The 21,352-nt window shown below is 39.4% G+C and overlaps 1 protein-coding gene across 1 annotated transcript; it reads right to left on the reverse strand.

The window, feature by feature from the left end:
- Positions 1 to 18,958: 18,958 nt before the first annotated feature.
- CUNH8orf48 (chromosome unknown C8orf48 homolog) lies at positions 18,959 to 20,742 on the reverse strand. Its single transcript, XM_027391229.2, has one exon. It carries the CDS (start codon positions 20,583 to 20,585, stop codon positions 19,725 to 19,727), a length of 861 nt encoding a protein of 286 aa, XP_027247030.1. The 5' UTR covers positions 20,586 to 20,742; the 3' UTR covers positions 18,959 to 19,724.
- Between the last annotated feature and the right edge of the window lie 610 nt (positions 20,743 to 21,352).

Consider the following 21,352-nt stretch of genomic DNA (forward strand, 5'->3'; position numbering starts at 1 on the left):
GAGTAGTCCCTCTTTAAAAATACATAATATTGCTCCATCACATTGAAGAAAATTTCAATACCACATCTTCACTTAGGAATCACACAAACTGTAATGTCTCCAGGGTTTTTCTAGTGCTTTCCTCTCGGAACCTAGATGCTCAGTTCTATATACCAACCACTGCACTCTGTCTTAGTTAGGGTTTCTATTGCTGCGACGAAACACCATGACCGAGAAGTAAGTTGGAAGGAAAGGGGGGTTTTGCCTTATCCTGACATTCCACTGTTCATCAACATAGGCCATCAAGACAGGAGCTCAAACAGAGCAGGAAGGAACCTAGAGGCAGGAACTGATACAGTAGCCATGGAACATTGTTTTTTACTGGCTTTCTCCCAATGGCTTGGTCAGCTTATAGCAACTTTAGCAACTTTCTTATAGCAACTGCCCAAGGATGTCCCCACCACATTAGGCTGCACCCCCATAAACCAATAATTAGGAAAATGCCCATTGGCTTACCTGCAGCCTGATGTTATGGAGGCATTTTTTCAATGGAGGCTCCCTCTTCTCAGATACTCTAGCTTACATTAAGTTGGTATGAAACTAGCTAGTGTGCTGTCCAATACACTGGAGCATCTACAGTCTTGCTCATAAGGATATTGATTGCCTGTGGACCTCCTCCTTATCCCACCCATTTCTAAATACTGCTAGAGTGTAGGTAAGAAGTTTACAGTGGCTGCAAAGGAAACTGGGAGTGTGAAGTTTGTAACTATTGCTTGGAAAAGGCATAGGTCTGGGGTGAAGAATCACTAGAGTGTAGAAAGAATTTCAAAAATTTGGAGAGAACTCCAGTGAAAAATATCTTAGATGCTTTATGCAGTTTGGGGCCATTTCTAATATGTATTGAAAAATACATGTGTACCAAGAAAATTTAAAAATAGGAAAATGAAACAACACACTGCACATATATATTCACATGTGTAATGTTATATAAATATGTAGATATAGCTACGTAGTGTATATCATTGTTTCAGTCAGTAACAGACCTATAGAAACAATGTTGATCCCATAAGTGTATCTCATCTAGTCACATCATAACCATCTTAGTTTATCTAATCACAAGATTTGTTGTTAACAATATAATAAATAACCCAATAGCACTTTTTAGGACTTATACCCAACACACACACACACACACACACACACACACACACACACACACACACACACAAACACACACACGATTTTTTTATTTTTATGATTGTAATTAGACCAATTTTAAATTAGGAAACAAGCTTCTTTTACATGTCAATCCCAGTTCCCTCTCCCTCCCCTCAGCCCCACGTCCCCTGACCCCCATCCCAACCCCTTTCTGCTCCCCAGGGTGGATGAGGCCTTCCATGGGGGATCTTCAGAGTCTGTCATATCATTTGGAGCAGGGCCTAGACCCTCCCCATGTGTCTAGGTTGAGAGAGTATCCCTCTATATGGAATGGGCTCCCAAAGTCCATTCATATACTAGGGATACACACATGTGAATTTTAAGAATGTGTTGGGGCTTCTTTTAAACTTCAGAAAAGTTCCCATAGAGTTTACAAACAAGGATGCCCACTGCTGCAATTTGAAAAGAATATATCTACACAAAACAGAAAACTCTATGCTATATAAACAGAAGAATCTGTATTCCCCCTTCCCACGTGCCAAATAACTCACTACACATACAATTTTAGAATTCCGAGTATGTGGAATTACTTCTTCCTAATTTTAGAAACATTTCGTTGCAGCACTAGCATTTTAACCGTCTTTGAGTTTTAAATAGGCATATATTATCTGTAAGCGGGAAAGAGATAATCAATTTCATTAATGCATAGAAGACTTCTCAGCCTGTGAGAAAGTAAACTGTTCCTGTTGCTACAAGAGCAAGGAGAGGCAGAAGTCACAAGATAGAAAAGTGAGCAGCTAGCCAACCAGCATGAAGCTACCTTCAGAATCACAAAATGTAAAGTAAGTACAAGTGAAAAACCATGTTTACAATATAATAACGACTTCTGGTGTGTTCTTCAGTAAAGCAGTATCTCAGCTCAGGCAGGCATACATTTGAATGCTTGTGTGAGAGAATGCTTGCAATTCCCCCACATCATAACCAGTGTCAAAGCTAAATTGTCCCCTGAAAAAAAATGGGGACTTGGTGTCCTTTGCTATTGCAGTAGTTAAAGGCTGTTCCATTCTTGCAAACAGTCTTAGATTTTGTTATGGATTTTGCGTCTTAGTTTAATTAGCATTTTAAAAATAATATATACAAGTCTCCATTTTAATATGATGATCAGAGCATGTATAACCTTGCCTGGGCTAAGAAGAGTTAAGTTTTACAAACTGCCAACAGGCAGTTGTTTAGACAGATGAAGGATAGCCTAATGAAGAATATGGATTATGTGGTTAAAACACAAAGAAAGACTTGGGGGCAAGAGTTGGCTCTGGTATTTGACTTCTCACTGTGCACTAGCAAGCCATAATTGTTATCAGATTGTTTTCTGTTGAATGGATATGGTCCAGAACTGTGAAAAATAGTTTTACTTACAGGAATGTGAGGACAATCTGACTCCGTCTGTCACCTATTCAACCACTCTGGGGTAATCTTGCTGCTTAAACAGGTGAACCCATCCTTCCTCAAAAGACATGTACTTGCTCACAAAATATATAAACTTTCTCTTAACTTAGAGTAGCCATGAGTAGCCATGACCTCTCCCCACCCCCACACTCCTCCTCATCTAATAAATATCACTTACCCATGAGTCCCAGATCTATATCTCTAGTCTTTGTGAAAACAGCTGCTGAGATCAAGTTGGCAGTAAATTCTGAATTGTCTCATAATGAGCCAAAAGTTCAAGGTAAATGATACCAAGATTTTCATTTGAACTTTTGCTCAATGCCTTTTCTGTCGTTTTTTATGGAATGCATTTTAATTTAATTGCTGTGTTATCTAGCACAATTAAAGATTTTTAATGTGCCATACTCTCTGGCTTTGTCCATTACAATGGAATGAATTTATATTTAGCAAACATATGTTGGATAGATGTAGCCAGCATAGCTCTTTGCTGCCTCTGGAGCTTTCATTTCTCCCATCCTTCTGTTTCTGTAGTTTGCAGCTGCAATGGAATAAATATATGTGCCAGAATGACACACACAAAACTCTAAATAATAAATCCTTTCTCATTCTCCAAGCCTTGACCTGACTCTCCATTGCCTAATCCACCCAAAAGTTTAGGGTAGTTAGCATGCTTATTAGCATTTTTTTCTTTTCTAGTCAACTTGTCAAATAGTGTATTCATTTTGTTCCCACAATTTCCACTAGCTTCTTCCTACTGTTCATCAATGTTCTTTGCCATTATCTACTTTTAGTCTTTCCAACTCGATCATTAGGCTGGAATGGCAAAACCATTTAAATTACCCTCGCATTTAGGAAAACTAGGGTTTGGGCCAAAGACGGGATTTGTAACTCTTGTGCCATGTTGAAAGGTGAGGTAAGGATCTAAGAACATAGTTCAGGTGCAGCGTACTTGCTTAGCATGTTTGAGACCCTAGATTTAATCCCCAGAACACTGAGAGATGGGGGATCTGTATTGTGAGGATCAAGGATTTTGGACTTGATATGTGATAGAAGTAAAGTTATCAAAATTTTTTTCACATAACATTACCTAGGATGCATTGAAACAAGAGCGTCTTGATAGAGCAGAAGAGTGAGAGAGTGCCATCAATAGTGGACTTTGACCCGAGTGTCTCACCATAGCAGGTTCAGACAGGAAAAGTAAAGCGAAGGAGGTCTCTGTTCCTGAAGTGCTGAGAGAAACTTCAAATAATGCGACAAAATTTTGTTGTCTAAGTGTTCTAACAATTTAAAGTTTTCTTTGTCGCTTTCTAGACAAAAATGCCAACTGATTAAAGAGTTGGCAGTCCAATTTAAAATGTAAAATACATGTCAGGTCACTCTTCAAAGTCTAACTTTATTTGTGCTGTTCAAATGTTTGGTTTTATATTTGAGAACATACAATGCTTTGTGTTCTATAAATTTCTTCAAATAAACAGAAAACCATACATGTATGCATGCCTTTCCCACATTCATCATCTTGTTCAGCTGAGGCTTGTTTGGAAAAAGTCTATGATATCCAAAAACAAAAGTTCCAGATGGAGGAGGTGAAAATAGACACACATTCCAGCTGTTTTCAATCTCTTTTTATTTATTTTTTTTTATTTTTTGCTGTAGTGAAAATGAAAGCACACCCTTTAAAAGACAAAATCATCACTTGCTTCAAATATGTGAGATTTACAGTAAGACCAGTCACAAACTTCTGTTGCTTCTAATATAGGTTTCATCTGTACCTGCAAATGTTTGTAGTGTAGTCAGGTGAACACCTTCTGGTTGTGTGAATGTATGTGTAAATGTATATATGTCTTTGTGTGTGTTCATACCAGGCCTTGTCTTTTGGGCCACCAACCAGCCGCCAAATCATGACACAGAGACTCATTATTAGTTTTGAATTCCCAGTCTAGCTTAGGCTCATTCTGGCTAGCTCTTCTAATTTAAATTAACCTGTTTCTCTCTATCAACCTTTTGCCTCTTGGCTTATTACCTTTCTTTCTTCCGTATATCTTGCTTTCACTGCTTCTCTATGTCCAGCTGGCCATTGTTTGCCTGGCTTCTTGCCCTGGGCATGTCCTTCATTCTCTCTCTGTCTTCTGCCTCTTGTTCTTCCCTTCTCTTCTCTATAGAGCCTAGATTTCTCCTGTTCATTCTCTTTGCCTATCATCCCTGCCTATCTGTTAACCATTCAGTTATTTATTAGAGGAAACCGGTGCCTTAGGCAGGCAAGGTGAATTACATACCGCATCTTTTCATAATTAAACACACAGCCTTTCAGCATTAAAACAAATGCAGCATGAGAAAAAGTAACACACCTTTACACAATTAAAGTAAAATTCTGGAGCACAAATAAACGTAACACATCTTTGCACTGTTAAAATGATATTCCACAACATGTGTATGTAAGTATATGTGGGTGTGTGCTAAGTATGCGTGCTAAGTGTGTGTGTGTGTGTGTGAGAGAGAGAGAGAGAGAGAGGGAGGGAGGGAGAGAGAGAGAGAGAGAGAGAGGAGAGAGAGAGAGAGAGTTACTGTTCTATTGCTATGGAAAAACACCCTGATCAAGACTTATAAAAGAAAGTTTTTAATTGGGGCTTGCTTATAGTGAGTGCATGACCATCATAGTGGGAAACATGGGAAACATGGCAGGATGCAGGCAGACAATTGCTGGAGCAATAGCTGAGAGTTATGTCTGACCATTAAATGCAGAATCCCCTTTCTCCTTCTGCTTACCTTCCTCCTCCTCTCTTTTTTCCTCCTCCCTTCTCCTCCCCTTCTCCTCTTACTCCCCCTTCTTCTAGTCCTCATTTTTCCTTTCATAAATGCACAGTCTTATTCTCCAACCCCAGCCTTATTCTCTCAGTCCTTGACTATTTGAAACAAGCCTCCACATTGGCCTTCAAGTATTATCTCTTCACAACCGAGTTTTAGTGCCGCTATAAATCAATCCTACGCACTGAAATCACCTTTACCAAATGTGGCTGCCTGATTCTCTGGCCCACAAAAATAGAGTTGCAATAGCTGGAAGGATAGCCCAGGCATGGGTAAAGTTTGAAAGCTGCTCCAATAAGTCTAGTGAGCAGCAATGCTAGAGAGTTGTGCCTTAAATAGCTCTTCAAGGGAGAGTCTGCTCTGATTTCACCAAAATGCAACGCTGGCCATTTCATTCCTCTGTCTTCCTTTCCTCCTTTTCTGGCTTAAATTATGTTTCCCCAAAATTTGCATGTTGAACTTCTACCCTTTAGTTCTCCCAAATGAAATTGCATTTACACTGTATTTAAAGCTGAAATTTCCACAAAACAAATGATGCCAAAATTTGCCAGGACCCCAGAAGTTAGCTGAGAAGTAAAAAAGAGTTTCTCAAAAAGCCTCCTAGTATTTTCAAGGTAAGTTCCTCAATCATGTATTTTTAAATGAAAATGTAGGTCTTTCATATAGAACACTGCCTGATATGAATATATTAAATATAAGCTATAATGAAGTTAGGCAGTCCAAGAGCCTGTAGGAGAGAAAAAGACTTTAAGGGAGAGAGGAACTTTGGGTGGCAATACAAAAATCTATGGAAAGACAAGTGAAGGGGATGGGTATTAGTTAGGAAGACTGTTAATCTGTACGGCATCAAGAAAGTTTGGTTGCAACCAGTGAAGAAGCTTGGTATGAAGGTCACCCTGAGGAAGGGCCCCACCTCTCACTTGAAAAGATCTGCCACTATCTCTCAGATAAGCTACAGTGTATTCACCTGTAACCAATGAAATTCTCTACTGCCATAAAAAAATAATAAATTAAAAAAAAAAAAACATGGCTTCTTACTGAAAGGCCAAATCTTGAGTCAAAAATTTGAGGAATTCAATTAAGGTCCCAGTTTCAAGAGATTCTATGGGTTAAAAATTAATAGAAATAATTGTTATATTAAATATAAAAATACCTCCAGATCAGTAAAACTCACTTGAAAAATATCCATGGATGTGGGTAGAAAATATCTGGTAATGAAACACTAAGCAAAATATTCCATTAAATCTCCGAGTTAATAGTATAAAAACACACAACACACACACACACACACACACACACAACACACACACACACACAGAGAGAGAGAGAGAGAGAGAGAGAGAGAGAGAGAGAGAGAGAGAGAGAGAGATGCAAGCAAACACATGTGGACCCATGCACATACCGACACATATACACATTTTCATTTTAGTAGCTATTCCACTAGTCTCTCTTAAAATGTATGCTTTAAATTACGTAAACAGAAATATTTCTCTTGCTAGGAGAGGAAGTTGAAGACAAAGAAGATGAAAAGGAGGAAAAAGAAGCAGGTAGAAATTAAGTCACATCAGACTTTGTCTGCCATGGCAGAGTTCAGAGCTGAAAGCCCACAGTGCCTCTAGTAAGCAGAATCCCGGATCTAAGCAAGGGAGGCACTGAGACGTGTAAGGGAAGAGCCTAGGCTCATGCGAGAGTGGGTAATGGAAGATAAGTATTTTATTGGGTCAGATTAGTAAATTTTGCCAAAAAAAAAATGTAGGGTTAACTATTAGATAAAGTAAAACCAGCCAACCAAACAAACAAAAACTCAAAGGAACAAAAGAAGTGAAGTTTACACCAAGATTTTGCTGACAGTCCAGGCCAAATGCTTGGGTAGATGATAGCTCTGTTTACAGAAATGGAGAGTAGGATAGAAATGGGTTTAGATGGAATTTCAAGACTTCCGTTTGGAATTAGCTAACCTTGAGATTCCAATTCCAAACCAAATAGTTCATTTTCCCTCTAAATAATCTAATTTGTCTATTTGAAGTTCCCAGTTCTAAATGTAAGTAACTAAGGAGAAAATGAATAACTAACCGATCTACAAGCAAGAACTGGAAGTAAGAGACTAGGGAACCTGAGTCAGAAGGAAGGAGACCCCTTGGGGACAGACACCACACTTTATTACCAAGAGTTGCTAGTCTGGCAAGGGCTTTTAAAGAGTCTGAATTCAGTTGCCCCAAATTCTCTTTCCCTTGTACTCTATACCCTGAGAAAGTTGGCATTGAAAGCCAGGGTACTTCTTCAGCACCAGAGAGGAGTTGAAACTACACAAGACCCAGCTCAGGAACTCACCCACCCTCAGCCTTCACACAACATAGGCAAGCCTGTCTCCTGTCATTTTCAAAGCCTGTTTGCACTTCTCTGAAAGCCTGATTTCATGCTAATAAACGTTTTCATCCCCACAAGTGTTGGGAGGAAGGAAAGAGTTCTAAGCCTGCTATGAAATGTCACAGCTTCCTAATAGAGATCCAAACAGGTCATCAAGGCCTGAGACAAATAATTCATGACCATGTTAGATAGAGAAGAAGCATTTATCCCCACCACTGATGCATGGGTATTACTCACCATTCTTGGCATTTGAAATGGGACAATCTCATTTCTACACAATGACAACAATAATTGGCATAGTGAGCAGAATATTTAGGCAACAGTCACTGCCACTGAAGGGGTCTCATTTCATTGGCTCTGGCTTGCTGACTGGCTCTCTTCCCTCTGGCAAGTGTGTGCTTTGCACTGTGCTATTTTGTGATGCATTGGCCAAGTCCTACCAAGCTTCAGAAATAGATTTAATCAACATAAATCAAAAGTTGACCATTGGCATAAGAGGAGTGGATGAGGGACCCTTTAAATATGGTCCTGAGTTATGTGTCTTGGCCCAGACCAAACCATGTATGTCAGAATGATTCATGTATGTTGGATGGAGGATTGTCTGTGACTAATTCTAGGCACAGAATGGCAACTCTTATCCTGCCTTCAGCCATATATCTCAACAAGGCATTGGCCATTTATTCTATAGAGGCCTCGGGGGGGGGGGAAAGAATATATACCTTTTTAGTCTAGTTGTTGCTATAAAATTCTTAAGAACCATAAGAAATATTCATCAAGCATAGCTTCTCTTTTAGTAATTAAGTTTTGAACTCTGACCTTTGGCTTGGGGAGGCTAAGACACTTGTAATATCCTGAGTGACAAGAGCATCTTCTTTAGTTCTAATGTCGTAACTTATGGTAGTGGGCTCCAGTATACCCCAACAAGAGGGGCAGTTTTCTGAGTCTGTTGGTTACTGTGATGGAGTGTCTGAGAAAAACAAGGGAGGAAAGATTTATATTGACTCACAGTTTCAGAGATGAGTAAACCATGGCAGGAAAAGTTTAGCAAGGGTAGAACAGCTAACTTCAGGGAAGGGCAGTCAGAAAACAAAAAAGAAGCAAAACTGGCGCTCTCTTAACTTTATCACTTTCTCCCCTTTTACTTCAAATGGACAACTAGCCATGTTTGCAGTGAGTCGTTTTCCACCAGCCATTTTTTTTTCTTTCTGGAAATTATGTATTTCTTTCACACACAGAGGTGTGCCTCATCAACCTACTGGGTGAGTCCAGATTTAGTCAAACTGATAACGAAGATTGACCAACTCTACCTCTTGCCAACTTGACCTCAGAGTACATCAGTTTATATAATGGCAATCTAACTCTGGCCACCCTTGGTTCTTGTACATGTTAAGATGTAAAGCAAACTCAGTCCATTTTCAAGAAACTCCTCAGTCATAACAGTTCTAACACTGCTCAAAAGTCCAAATTAAAAGTCTCCTCTGAGACACAAGGCAAACTCTTCCTTGTGAACCCTTGTGACATCAAAATTAAGTTGCAGATTTTCAATACACAGAGGAAATAGGGGTGGGAGCAAGAAAGGATGGTGCCAAAGTAAAACAGACACTCTGCAGTATAGGCACTAGGTCCTGTAGATTAACATCCAGATTCTAGGGTAGGTGGAGATGGGATACTAGTTCCAATAGGCTTCGGCATCCAGGCTCCTATGGTCATATTGTTTTCATGTGTGCTTTGTCTTTGGCTGGATCTATTTAATTGCCCGTGGCTTTTCTAAGCAGACATTCTATTCCTTTGACATCTTCAACATCTTCTGATCTCCACAGTGACATAGCCTGCCCTCCACACTGTCTATTCATAGATCCAAACAGGGAATCTGACCCTGCCATAAATTGCCTGGCCTTCCAAGTGATCCTTAAAATATATGATCCTATATCTCTTCATTATGTTTCTCTCAAGCCAACACAGTATGAAAAATGCCAAGGTATCCCTCAATTCAAAAAATAGCAAAATAGCAGTGTCCCTTTGGATGATGGTAGCAGTGGGTTCTGAGTTCTTGGTCAGGAGAACCTCACCAAACACTTGCCAAGGAAACCCTGTGTGAGCAGACTACTCCAGTCCCTATCTCACAGAGAGTTTTTGAAATGAGTTTATAATTTTATAGTTTTACATGCTAGAGACTAGATCATGAATACTCTGAACAATAACTTAAATGGATTCAAATTCATTCCTATTGTCACTATATAAAGACTTTAGAATCTTGTTAATGGTTCTAATATATTTTTAAATGCTTTCATAGTTCTCATTTACTAACAGTTTTGTTTTCTGATGCAACTGCAATTTTTCAAGTCTTTCACATCGGCTTTTGCTCCCAATTCTCATGTAAAACTAGTTAAAAGCAGTTAAAAAAAACCATGCAATACTATTGCAAAGTTGTGTTTTTTTCTATCAAGTCAATTTCTTTATCACTTATTTTCCTTATAATTCTAACTAAAACTCAGAGTAAGTTTAGAGAGGAAAAGATAATTTGGACTCATAGTTTCAAAGGGATTTCAGTCTATCATGGTGGAACTGCTTGGCCCAGCAACTCTTTGCCAGTTGGAGCATGTGGTAAAGGCTCTTGCTGTGGCAGCTGACCAGCAAGCAGTGAGATAGACCAGAATCACTGGTGGGTATAACTTTCAAATGCTAGCCCCTAATGATCTATTTCTGACTGCCAGAATAGACGTTTTAGAAACCCCAGAGCCTTCAAAAGACTGACAAGAGCTAGGGACTAAGTATCAAAAACTGTCTATTGGAGACATTCCATAATAACTGGTCACTTTTAAACTCACCTGCCACAAAGACCAGTACAAAAATGTAAGTAAATTAGTTGCCACAATGTAATGTGATTGGCCTCTTGTTCAATTCCAGTAAAGTCTTAGCTTCCATCTAAGACCTTATGAGCACACACTCTACTTTCTGCATTTCTCTTGGCTGTCTGCTCTTCTAAATTCTCACTAGAACAGTTTGCTAAGCTCTGCTTACAGGATTCTGGGGTTTCTCTAGCCTACATAAAATAACTTATTGTGGGATATTTGTATACTGTGTGAAGCTGTATTGCTGTGATTGGTATAATGAAAAGATGAACAGCCCATATCTAGGCAGGAGATATAGGAGGTATTCCTTCAAAGAGAAAGGAAGAGGAAGAGGAATCTAGGCGCATAGGAGATGACAATGAGCCATGGAGAGGAAACCGGAGATGCAAGATGGAAGAGAGGTAATACCAAGTGATAGAGTATAGGATAATATAAATGGGTTAATTCAAGTTATAAGAGTTATTTAGGAATAAACCTAAGCTATAGGCTGAGCTTTCGTAATTAGTAAGAAGTCTCTCTTTCATTATTTGGGAGCTCACTGTCACCAAAGAGTTCTTACCTTTATCAAGGCTGGGGAGATCCTACCTTCAACGTGGCTAGAGACTAATTGCCTAAGACTGAATGTCAGTCTAAGACCCTCCTCTTGTCTTATATACCTCTCTACTGCTGGGGTTAAAAGTGTGAGCTCTGTTTCTCTTTTAGACTGATACTTTGCATTTTTACAGTATCTGGAGCAACTGCCAATTATTTAGCTGTCTAGTTTTGCCAATGATAACAATAATTACTTACCCAAGGTTTCCTCCTTTGGGAGGAGGAAAAAACCCACAGGACTCTATTGTTCCATGGATATCTCAGATTTAATTCCAATTTACACACTTGTGAACTTATTAAAGATAATACAAAACATTGTTAATTGGTGACCACAACACTCATTTCACATCTCGAAATACACAGTACTGACTCATGAATAAGACGTTCTGTGCAATGTCTACTACCTCACAAGTCAATCACAAGCTATGGGCCTCATAGAGCACAATTAGAGCACGTTAACATTTAACTAAATTAAGCATAGCAAATTTTAGTCAGGCAAACGTCAGGGATAAACGGTATTAAAAGCCTAACTCCATTTTCAATAGCTTTAAAGATTCATTTTGGCCCTATACCTAGAAGAGCTGTTAGAAAATCCCAGAAGCTCCTTTTGTTGAAACTGTTAGAAAGTTGAAACCAAGCAAGGTACAACCCACTTGATTGAATCACCTTAGCCCCACCTGCTGGTTATAATAAAAGCCAAGCCAGTCTCTGTGGCTCCCAGTCATTTGAGAACTGCTTGAAAGCCTGCCAAACTCTGCCCACCCACCAAAGCCCCCATTATGGAATTACTCAATCTCTTTATACCCTCTTAGTGCATACAATGCATCATTAGTCCTGGCATCTAAAGCAAACTTAAGTGAGAAGACCACATCATACTTTTTCCTAAGCAAACAGTGTGTTCATCAAAATCAGGCCTTATTATTATGCAGGCCACTCCCATTGACAGCTTCAGTTTGGTATTTCAGTCTACTGCAGTTTGAAAATATTTGAATTCTGTGTTCCAAAGGGTATTATCAACCAAGAACAGAAGTTGAACTTCAATTTACTTTCTCGTTTTTTAAAGTCCACTATACATGTATCTACTTCTCATCTGTCACTCCCAGATAAAACTGAAGGAAGGACCACAGCTGGAGAGTCAGAATTCCAGTTTATTAGTAATCTGATTCGAGCTGTCATTACAGAAAGATCTGCGCTACCATGTTAAGCTTCAGCAGGAATAAGCCAGCATCTTTAAATTGTATGTATTCTGAACTGGACATTTCTAAACAGTTCTGAGATATGAAGGTGAATGAGCCAGCTGTTCAGGATTGAACCTTCTTTTTCACAATCTTACACATCACTTATTTACATTTCCAGGGTTTCATACTAGAACATTTTCACTCTATAGGCTTGTTTCTGGGCACAGAATTTTTTTGTATTTGATAGATAAAAAGGGAGAATAATAAAACAGATACATGTTATATACTCCAGATACTATAATATACAGATAATATATTTGTATAATGATATTCCAAGCAGCCAGACACATTTTTAATATGTAAGGAAAATACATGTTTTTGAGCATGTTATTTGATGGGCTCACCATTTTAGCTATGCTGGAATCTCTTAGACATAGATCCAAACAGTTTTAGAGAAAGTATGCTCAAAATGTTTTTTAGCTTACTAAAGGAAATTTTTTCATGTTTAAGTGTTAAACTTTACTCCTTGGGTATGAGACATGGCCCAGGAGTTAATTAGCATGTGCCACTTTTGCAGAGGACCTGGGTTTGGTTCCGAGCACCCTTGTCACACAGTACAAAAATGCTTGTAATTCCAGCTCCAGAGGCCATCATACCTCCATCTGAATTCCAAGGATACCTGCACTTACTTATGCACATGCTCCACACACACACACACACACACACACACACACACACACACACACACACAATTAAAAGTGATAAAAATAAATCTTTTAAAGATACTCTATTCCATTACAAAAGTATTGCAAGTTATCAAGTATTCGTAAAATGAACAATTTAGCCAACTTTATGTAATCAGAAAATGCAGACTTCTTAGAAATATTTTTATACCTTAGTTCTTAATAATTAATGTTGTATTAGCTAAATGCCTAGGTCAAGGGGGAGTTCATAAATGGTAAAAATCCACTCAGAAAAATCATATGAAATCTCAAGGAGCCCCAATCGCCAAAACAACCATAGAAAGAAAACAATGGCATTTTATAATTCTTGATATCAAATCCTTGAACATTTTCTAATTTCAAAACGTAACTCAGAGCATAATAATAAAGCATTGTGCTACTGGCATAAGAATAGGCACAGGACTGGAGAGATGGCTCAATGTGTAAAGTAAATGCTATGCAAGTATGAGGATTGAAGTTCTCCAGAATACGTTTAAAGCTAGGTAGAGAGTCCATGTCAAAAATCGCAGTACTCCAGTGGCAAGATGGGAAATGGAGACAGGAGAATTCCCAGAAGCTAGGAAGGCAGCCATCTTGGTATATGCAGCAATGAATAGCAAAGGGATCTTGGCTGACCCCCCCCCCCAAAGATGTAAGACAAAGAACAACACCAGAGGTTGTCCTGTAAATAACACACATGCATACTTACACATACATGAATTTTGTTCATGTGCACATGGACACACACACATAGAGACTAATGGAATAAAGTTTAGAGTTCATAAACAAATCCTCACCTCTATAAAGGTGACTGATCACAACCATGATAGCAACACCACTGATAGAGAAGACTAAATATCTTTATGTAAAACAATGAAATTGAGCCCATAAACAAAAATTTAACTTAAAAATGGCACATCTGAGCCCATCTTTTAGTGTTCCAACGAAATAGATATCCTATATACTTTATTTGAATGTAGTTCTGGATCTGGAGGTTGGACAGTCCACAGCATACTATAACATTTGATCAGCATCTGGGAAGGACCTTTTTTTATTGTGTCATAAAAGGCTGGAAGGCATCTGAAGTGGAGTTAGGCAAGGCCAAGAGCCCTTTCCTCGAAACCAGGGGTGCTTTGATAGGGTCCTGACCTTTTGAACTCACCTAACCCTAATTACGTTCCAAAGCCATATGCATTCTGGAATTCCTTTGCACATAAATTCTGTGAGTCACAGTCAAGCTGTGACAAATGTAACTCTAAGCCTCATTGAAAGATGCTAAACTGCACAAGTATTATTAGAGAAAGCAAAGGGAACCTGCAATTCCTTAGATATGGCAATGGTTTTTTAAAATAACATAAAAACATAATGAACAAAAATGGTAAGTTGGACTTCATTAAAGTTACATGTTTTGTGAATCAGATGCCTTAAGATACTAGAGAGATAGCCCACAGAATGGGAACAATATTTGCAAATCATATATATGAGAGTAATTTAATATCAAAATACATAAAGTCCTACAATTCAACAAAGTTTAAAAACAGCCCCGTTTTAAACTGATTAAGTGATTTGACCACATATTTCTCCAAAGGAGACATACAAATGACCATCAAGCAAAGAACTTATTCCATATTATTGAACATTTGAACAGGAAAATCAATAAAATACATTTCACATGCCTACAAATGCTTGTAAAGTTTTACATGAAAAATAAGAAAGAGGCTGCCACTGGCATGAAGAATTGGACCACTTGAACATCACTAGGGAAAAAGTATAAAACACAGCTATGTTTGTGGCTATAATTTCACCATTTCTAATAAAAGTTAAAGCTAGCTTAGGAAGACATCCAGCTAGCTCTTTATACAAAGGCCCTGATGACTTTATAGAGATCCCACCCTCACAAGCTCATGTGATCCTGATTACAACTTCTAGATCTAGATAAAACAAAATTAGAAACAGGTGGTTGAATAGACACTTAAAGGACACATTCACAACAGGTTTATTTACATTAGTCAAAGAGTGACCATGATCTTAGTGTCATTGAAATTCAACAGATAAACAAACTGAAAACTATACATACAACAGACTATTGTTCAGCCATGGAATGAGTGGGGTTTCTATTTTGACTCATTTGTGAAGAGCTTCCTAGGAGAATAGAGCCGATAGGTTACATATGTAATTGTAAAAGTGGGCTTATTAGATTGCCCTACTCAACAGTGGCTCTCTGATGCTAGAGGCACAGATAATTCATTTACTTCTCAATAAAGGTAACAAAATGTCTCAGAAGAAACAGGACCAGTGTTATAGACTGAGCTTGAGGGAAAAAAAAAAAAAAAAAAAAAAAAAAAAAAAAAAAAAAAAAGCTTTTACATTCCTGTAAAATGGCTGATGACATTTCCTAGAAAGACTGAAGCTGTCTGTGGTCTGTCATCTATGGGTGAGGGCCCAGAGCAGACACAATTCACTCAGAAGGAATGGAGCTAGCACACACTGGCTGCCTTTGTTTTGTTTTTGTTTTTTTGTTTTTCTTTTTTGTCCAGTCTGGAGTGGTGATGCCCACAGTTAGGGATGGTTTCTCCTCCTCTGTTGTTCTGCTACATACTAGTCCCCTTTCTGTCAGCATCCTTAGAGACATAACCAAAACTGTGCCTCACTGGTTCCTTAAGCATCACTCTAGATTCAGCAAAAAAAAGTCTACATGAATCAGCCAGTCCTAGTCCATTTCCTTTCCTGAGACTTTGGGGCCTCTAGTGGGGTAACACATTGAAGCAGAGCTTATGGTGTTGGTGGGAGCTGATCAACTCAAGACTCAGACTCAGAAAGGGCAAGAAAACAGGAAGTTCTCAGAACTCTTCTCAAGGACACAGTTTCAGTGATTCAACTTTCTCCCACTAGGCCTCACCATCAAGGTTCTACTATCTTTCTTTCAGTAGTGCAGTAGGTTGAGGACTGAACGTGTAGGCTACACTCACCTAAACCACAGCAAGATGATGTAGCGAAACACCTTTGGTGTTTGTATTTGCTCAAACAGTATTGGAAGAACATATAAGAAACCAATTAATTTTTAGGTAACATTATTACTTAGGCTTTTCATGCTAGTGTTCTACACTAAACTTTTTATGGGTTAAAGTGCAAAAAATACTTTCCCTCTTGCTAGCAAATTGATAATCCTAAGTTTCCTGAATTCACTCTGTCTCTGGGTCTTATCTTGGGATGGATTGCTGCCCTCCAACCCAATCAGTCACTCTTAAACCTAGGAAGCACAAAGGTCTTGTAGGCTAGCACAGAATAGGATTGGATGGTAGCTATAAGGAAGAGATCGTGCCTATTAAGCCTTTCCATATCCTTTTGCCTCTTGGATCATGTAAACATAGTACATATTTACAGCTACAAAATGTATAAACTAAAATAAGTAATAAAGCACAAACTAGCTTTAAAAAATGTCATCAGTTAAGATATTTGACCTACATTTGTACATGTAAATTATACTGGCACAAAGAACAAGAAAGTTTGAGGAACAACACATCCTGTAGAGAAGCTTGAGTATCCAGAAAGAGACTAGAAAGATGTGAAAGAACCACTGTGTAGTTATCAATAGTTTCAACTATTTCTGTAATGGAGATAAGTTGATCCAAGTTATACTGTTTTAAATTAACAGAATTATTTAAAAACCTTCATGTGTTAGAAAAATAACAGAAAACTGGAGAGAGGTGTGGAGAGTAGAAAAAGATGGAGTAGAAAGTTAAAGATTTCCCAAAGAGAAGTAATGGCAGGGAAACCAGTCGTGGTGAAAATTCTGAAGAGAACCTATCTGATACTATTGAGGAACACAGCTTGCTGATGAGAATCTGGTTATAAGAGGAGAAATAAAAGATGACTCTAGAGTTTCCAGATTGGTTGACGAATAGAGAAAAGTTTGACCTTTATTCCAGGGAGTTCTAAATGGAACATTATTAAGAGTTTTGATTGTGTAAAATGTAAATCTATTGAGAGGCAAAGAGAAAGTATGATGTAATATGGACTTCAACTGAAAAGTTATTATGTAAGTGGCAATGACTTTTTCCATTTTATTTAGAATGACTAAGAAGATATTTTCTGGGAAAAAGGATCATTTATACATAAATGAAGGCTTGGCTCAAAGAACAAAATTGTAATGCCATGGCTACAGAATCTTGTGAGCCAAATTTTGCAAACACATTTGTCTTTCTCTAAAACAAGTTAGGCATATAACATACAGAAACAACATCAGGGTGATGCCATCCATGCACTTTTTGTTTCTATAAGGAAATAAAACATAAATATGACTTATCAAGATACATGTCATTTTTCCCCATTAATAGCACAGTACTCTTAAAAATGATAGTTTCCTTAGATTGGAAACTAGGGCAAATAGAAGATTCATAAAATCATTATGACCAAAAGGGATTTTTTAATAACCACTATTTTGTGTTATTTTGTGTCCCCTCAGCTTCACCTTTTTCACCACCAGCAATTACACTTTTCATGTAGTATGTATTCATATTCCTTATTCCATTGCTTTATTTTTGCAGGATTATTCCCCCCATCTGGTCATTCGTGGTTGACATTTCTCAGAAGCTGGAATTAACCCTGCTTCTGTTTTCTCTCCTAACTTCTAGAAAAGTTCACCATGTGAGGCTTCAATTTCCAACTACTTACCAATAATTTCTCCACTAGTCCCTCCCTCTGTTGTCTAGATCTTTCCTGTTGTCTGTAAGTACAAATAACCTGTTTTTTTTACACTCTCCATATATACGCCTCAAATACACCCCACAGTACTTAGATACAAAGAATTATATTCGGTCACTTCCTTCAAATTTGCCATGTTCTAGTGCTCCCATCTGTATTATTGGGTTTCTGTTGCTGGAATAAAAATACCTAAAACCAGTAGGGTAGAAAAAGGATTTGTTAGGCTTATGTCCATCATTTAGGGATGTCAGGGAACTCAAGGAAGCAACCTAAAAGCAGGACCTGAAGTCAAGACCATGGAGGAATGTTGCTTGCAGACTTGTCTTCCATGGGTTTCTCAGCTTGCTTTCTTACAACCCAGTACCATGTGACTAAGGATGGCAGCACTCAGTAGGCCGGGCCTCCCCTCATCAATCAGTAATCAAGGAAGTACCCCCACAATATGCCCATAGGCCAGTGTGATAGAGAAAATTCCTCAGTTGGGATTCCCCCTTCCCAAGTGATTCTCCTTTGTGTCATCTGGCAGAGACCAGCACAGCTGATCCCTAGTCAGATTCTCGACTCAGAATATCACATAAACATTCTGATAGCCTTTGCTTCCCTCTAAAATTTTACAAGCCAGGCAACCAACAGCTGCCCCTCTCTCAACAAGCCTATTGTACAAGTTCTCCCAAGAGGTAATTAAGCTCTGAGCATTCAGAGGCCTCTCCTAGCACAAAGCTCTCAAATCCTTCCACAATAGTCCCAAGAACAATGGTCAAGTCTGTCACAGCAGTGTCCCACTCACTGGTACCAACATCTTCATTGTTTAGGGTTTTGTTGCTGGGGTTGTCAATATTAAGTAAAACCAGCTTGGAGGAGGAAATCATTTAGTTTACAGTTTATTGTCAATGGGGGAATTTAAAGGCAGGAAGTGCAGGTAGAAACATTTTGGAAGGAACTAAAGCAGAAAGCATAGGAAAATATGACTTACTGGCTTGATTTCCATAGCTTGCTCAGTTTGCTGTGTTACACAGCCCAAGACTCCCTGACCAAGGATGGCATCACCTACAGCCGGATAGACACTCCCAAATTAATCATTAATCAAGTAAATAAACACACACACATTCCTGTCCTGCGCGATCGTCTCGCCAGCAAGAACGACGCAGAACACTCAGGATCCTTCTGCAGTAAAGCTTTAATGCATCTTGAGAGGGAGAGCATAAGCTTACAGAGTGGAGACCCCGACATTAACTTGTTTACCATTCGGTGCCTGCCGGATGCAGGCACCATCTTGTAATAGAGAATACAGGGAGGGCTCTCTACACATTCCCATAAGCCAGTGTGATAGAGGCAATACCTCAACTAATGTTGCCTCTTCCTGGGTGACTCTAGAGTTTTTTTCAAAAGAATTTGACAAAACTTGTCTCTTGTCTTAATGAAATTACCATTCTTTCATGTATCAAGTAGACAAGTCAGAATTCTAGTGCCCTTTTAACGTTTAGTTTTTATTAAATCCCGGCATCAACAAAACCAGTCAGCCATGCTTCCTAACTGTCTTACATCTGTTTATTTATTTCTGCACTGTCAACCACCACTCCAAACTACCAATATCTATCTTTCTCCTAGATTATAAAGGTTTTGTAGCTACTCCAATTGTCTTCCATAGTGTGAAAAAAAAAAAAACTATTGAATGGAATTGTTTAGCTCCGTGAAGGAAGCAGAAGGAAATCTTACATTGGTTTCGAAATTTCCTCTGTAAAAGATGGCAATTACTCAAATACGAAAAGGGAACATGTATGAACATCACATTGTTAATATTAATCATTAATAGTCACCATCCCCTGCCAGGACACATTATATACCTTCATTAGCAGTCAGAGCCTCCTATCTGGTTGGATAAGTGGGTTGAGAAGTGGTTGAGTACTTGTACAGTCAAGTTACACCTACTTTGAATCTGCCTTTCCAAAGCCAGAGCTTCCCGTCTGAATTTTCCCTGTCAGTCTCTCCCAGATGATCCTGGGATCATCTGAAAGCCTTGGGAGGCCACGATGTGCTTCTCCAACTCGGGTGAGAAGGTCTGTAGTATGAAGGTGTTCGTCGATTTTCTCTTGGAGTAGAAGCGAGTCCAGTAGAGTCTTCCTTCGTTTCAGGAAGTCAGACTGAGCCAGCTCTGCTCTTTTGCTATTGCAACTGGGACATTGCGAAGAAACATGTTGCTTAATAGCCCCTATGTGCGCTAGAGTCGCCCTTGTGTTCTTCAAATAGACCCTGTTCAACAGTGCATCAGGTACAGTACAACTGAAAGCATCTTCCTGTGAAGTCTCTGCAATCCCTCTAAGCTGCAGCCTTTTGTGTCTGCTACTTTTCTTTGCTCCTGAATCCTCTCTCTGGTGGATCAAGTTTACTTTATTAGTACAAAAAGACTGCAGGGCATTCAGTTCTTCGGCGGATCCCCCAGGGGTTTCTGTTGGGAGTCTACTGTCGAGTTGGTATCTTTTGGAATTAATTTCTTTGATCTTGATGTGGTTGATCCACTTTTCACTCAGCTTCTGTAAGACGGAAAGTTCTGGCTGCTCCTCTCGTTCTTCTGAACTTGTACTTGCCTTCTCGCTCTCTAGTGGGCTCTCAGAGGTGTGGAAACAGGATTGCTGCTCTCTGGAGGAGCCGATGGAACCAGAACTCAGCACCTCATCAGTACAGGACCTGAGGATCTCGTCAGAAAGCTGAGTAGCACAAACATCCGTCTGGGCCGGGCCTCCTTGATCTTCTGAGTCGCCCGGCTCCTGAGCAGATAGCCATTCCATTGTCTTGGACTCGGTTCCTCATCTGCTTTGTTCTGGTCAAAAATGGACCTGGAATCAATAAAGATGCGCCGACAGGACACGATCTTTGGTGTCTCTGGTCGCCGCGAGCCAAAGCTTCCGGGTATGCCTTTCCTGGTTGCCGTGGCATTGCGCGCCGGTCATGCGCAATGAGTAGTTTCTGGAGGCTCACCCCTCCCTCTCTTGCCTGGGCAGGCTCAACAGTGTTTTTATTCAGCTCTTAGGCCTCCCGCCGAGCGTGCTGCTTAAAACACGGCAATTCAAGGGAAAAGGCTTCTAACTTCTTTCCCTCCAGGTCAGACCAGGCTGTGCATGTATGTGAGTTCCCTAGAGACCGACAGGTGGTCTGTGACAAAAGAAATAATACAGCTTGCTTCACGGAATACAGCTTTTACAGAAAGTGCTCGCTAGAGTCTGCAGCAAAAACATGCCTGGCTTAGAGCCAGAAGCTCATTGTAGACATGCCTCAGGACAAAAACGGAAATACTTACATACATACATATTCTCGAGAGCCTCTGCACAGTCGCTCCAGGATTCTGAAGACTTTGCAATCTCCCCAAACCACAGTCTTAGGTGTTGTCCCCTCCACTGCTGGGTCAGAACCCTTGTCTCTAAATACCTTGCTATACGATTATTACTTCTTCAAGTCACATTTCTACCACAGGAAGGGCTTCACAGTCCTTTTCTGGGTTATACATCTGAGTCTTTGAAGACGTAGGCTGCAGATGCCACTGCTCAAAAATTCTCGG

The sequence above is a fragment of the Cricetulus griseus genome (genome assembly GCF_003668045.3).
Source record: "Cricetulus griseus strain 17A/GY chromosome 1 unlocalized genomic scaffold, alternate assembly CriGri-PICRH-1.0 chr1_1, whole genome shotgun sequence".
NCBI lineage: Eukaryota > Metazoa > Chordata > Mammalia > Rodentia > Cricetidae > Cricetulus > Cricetulus griseus.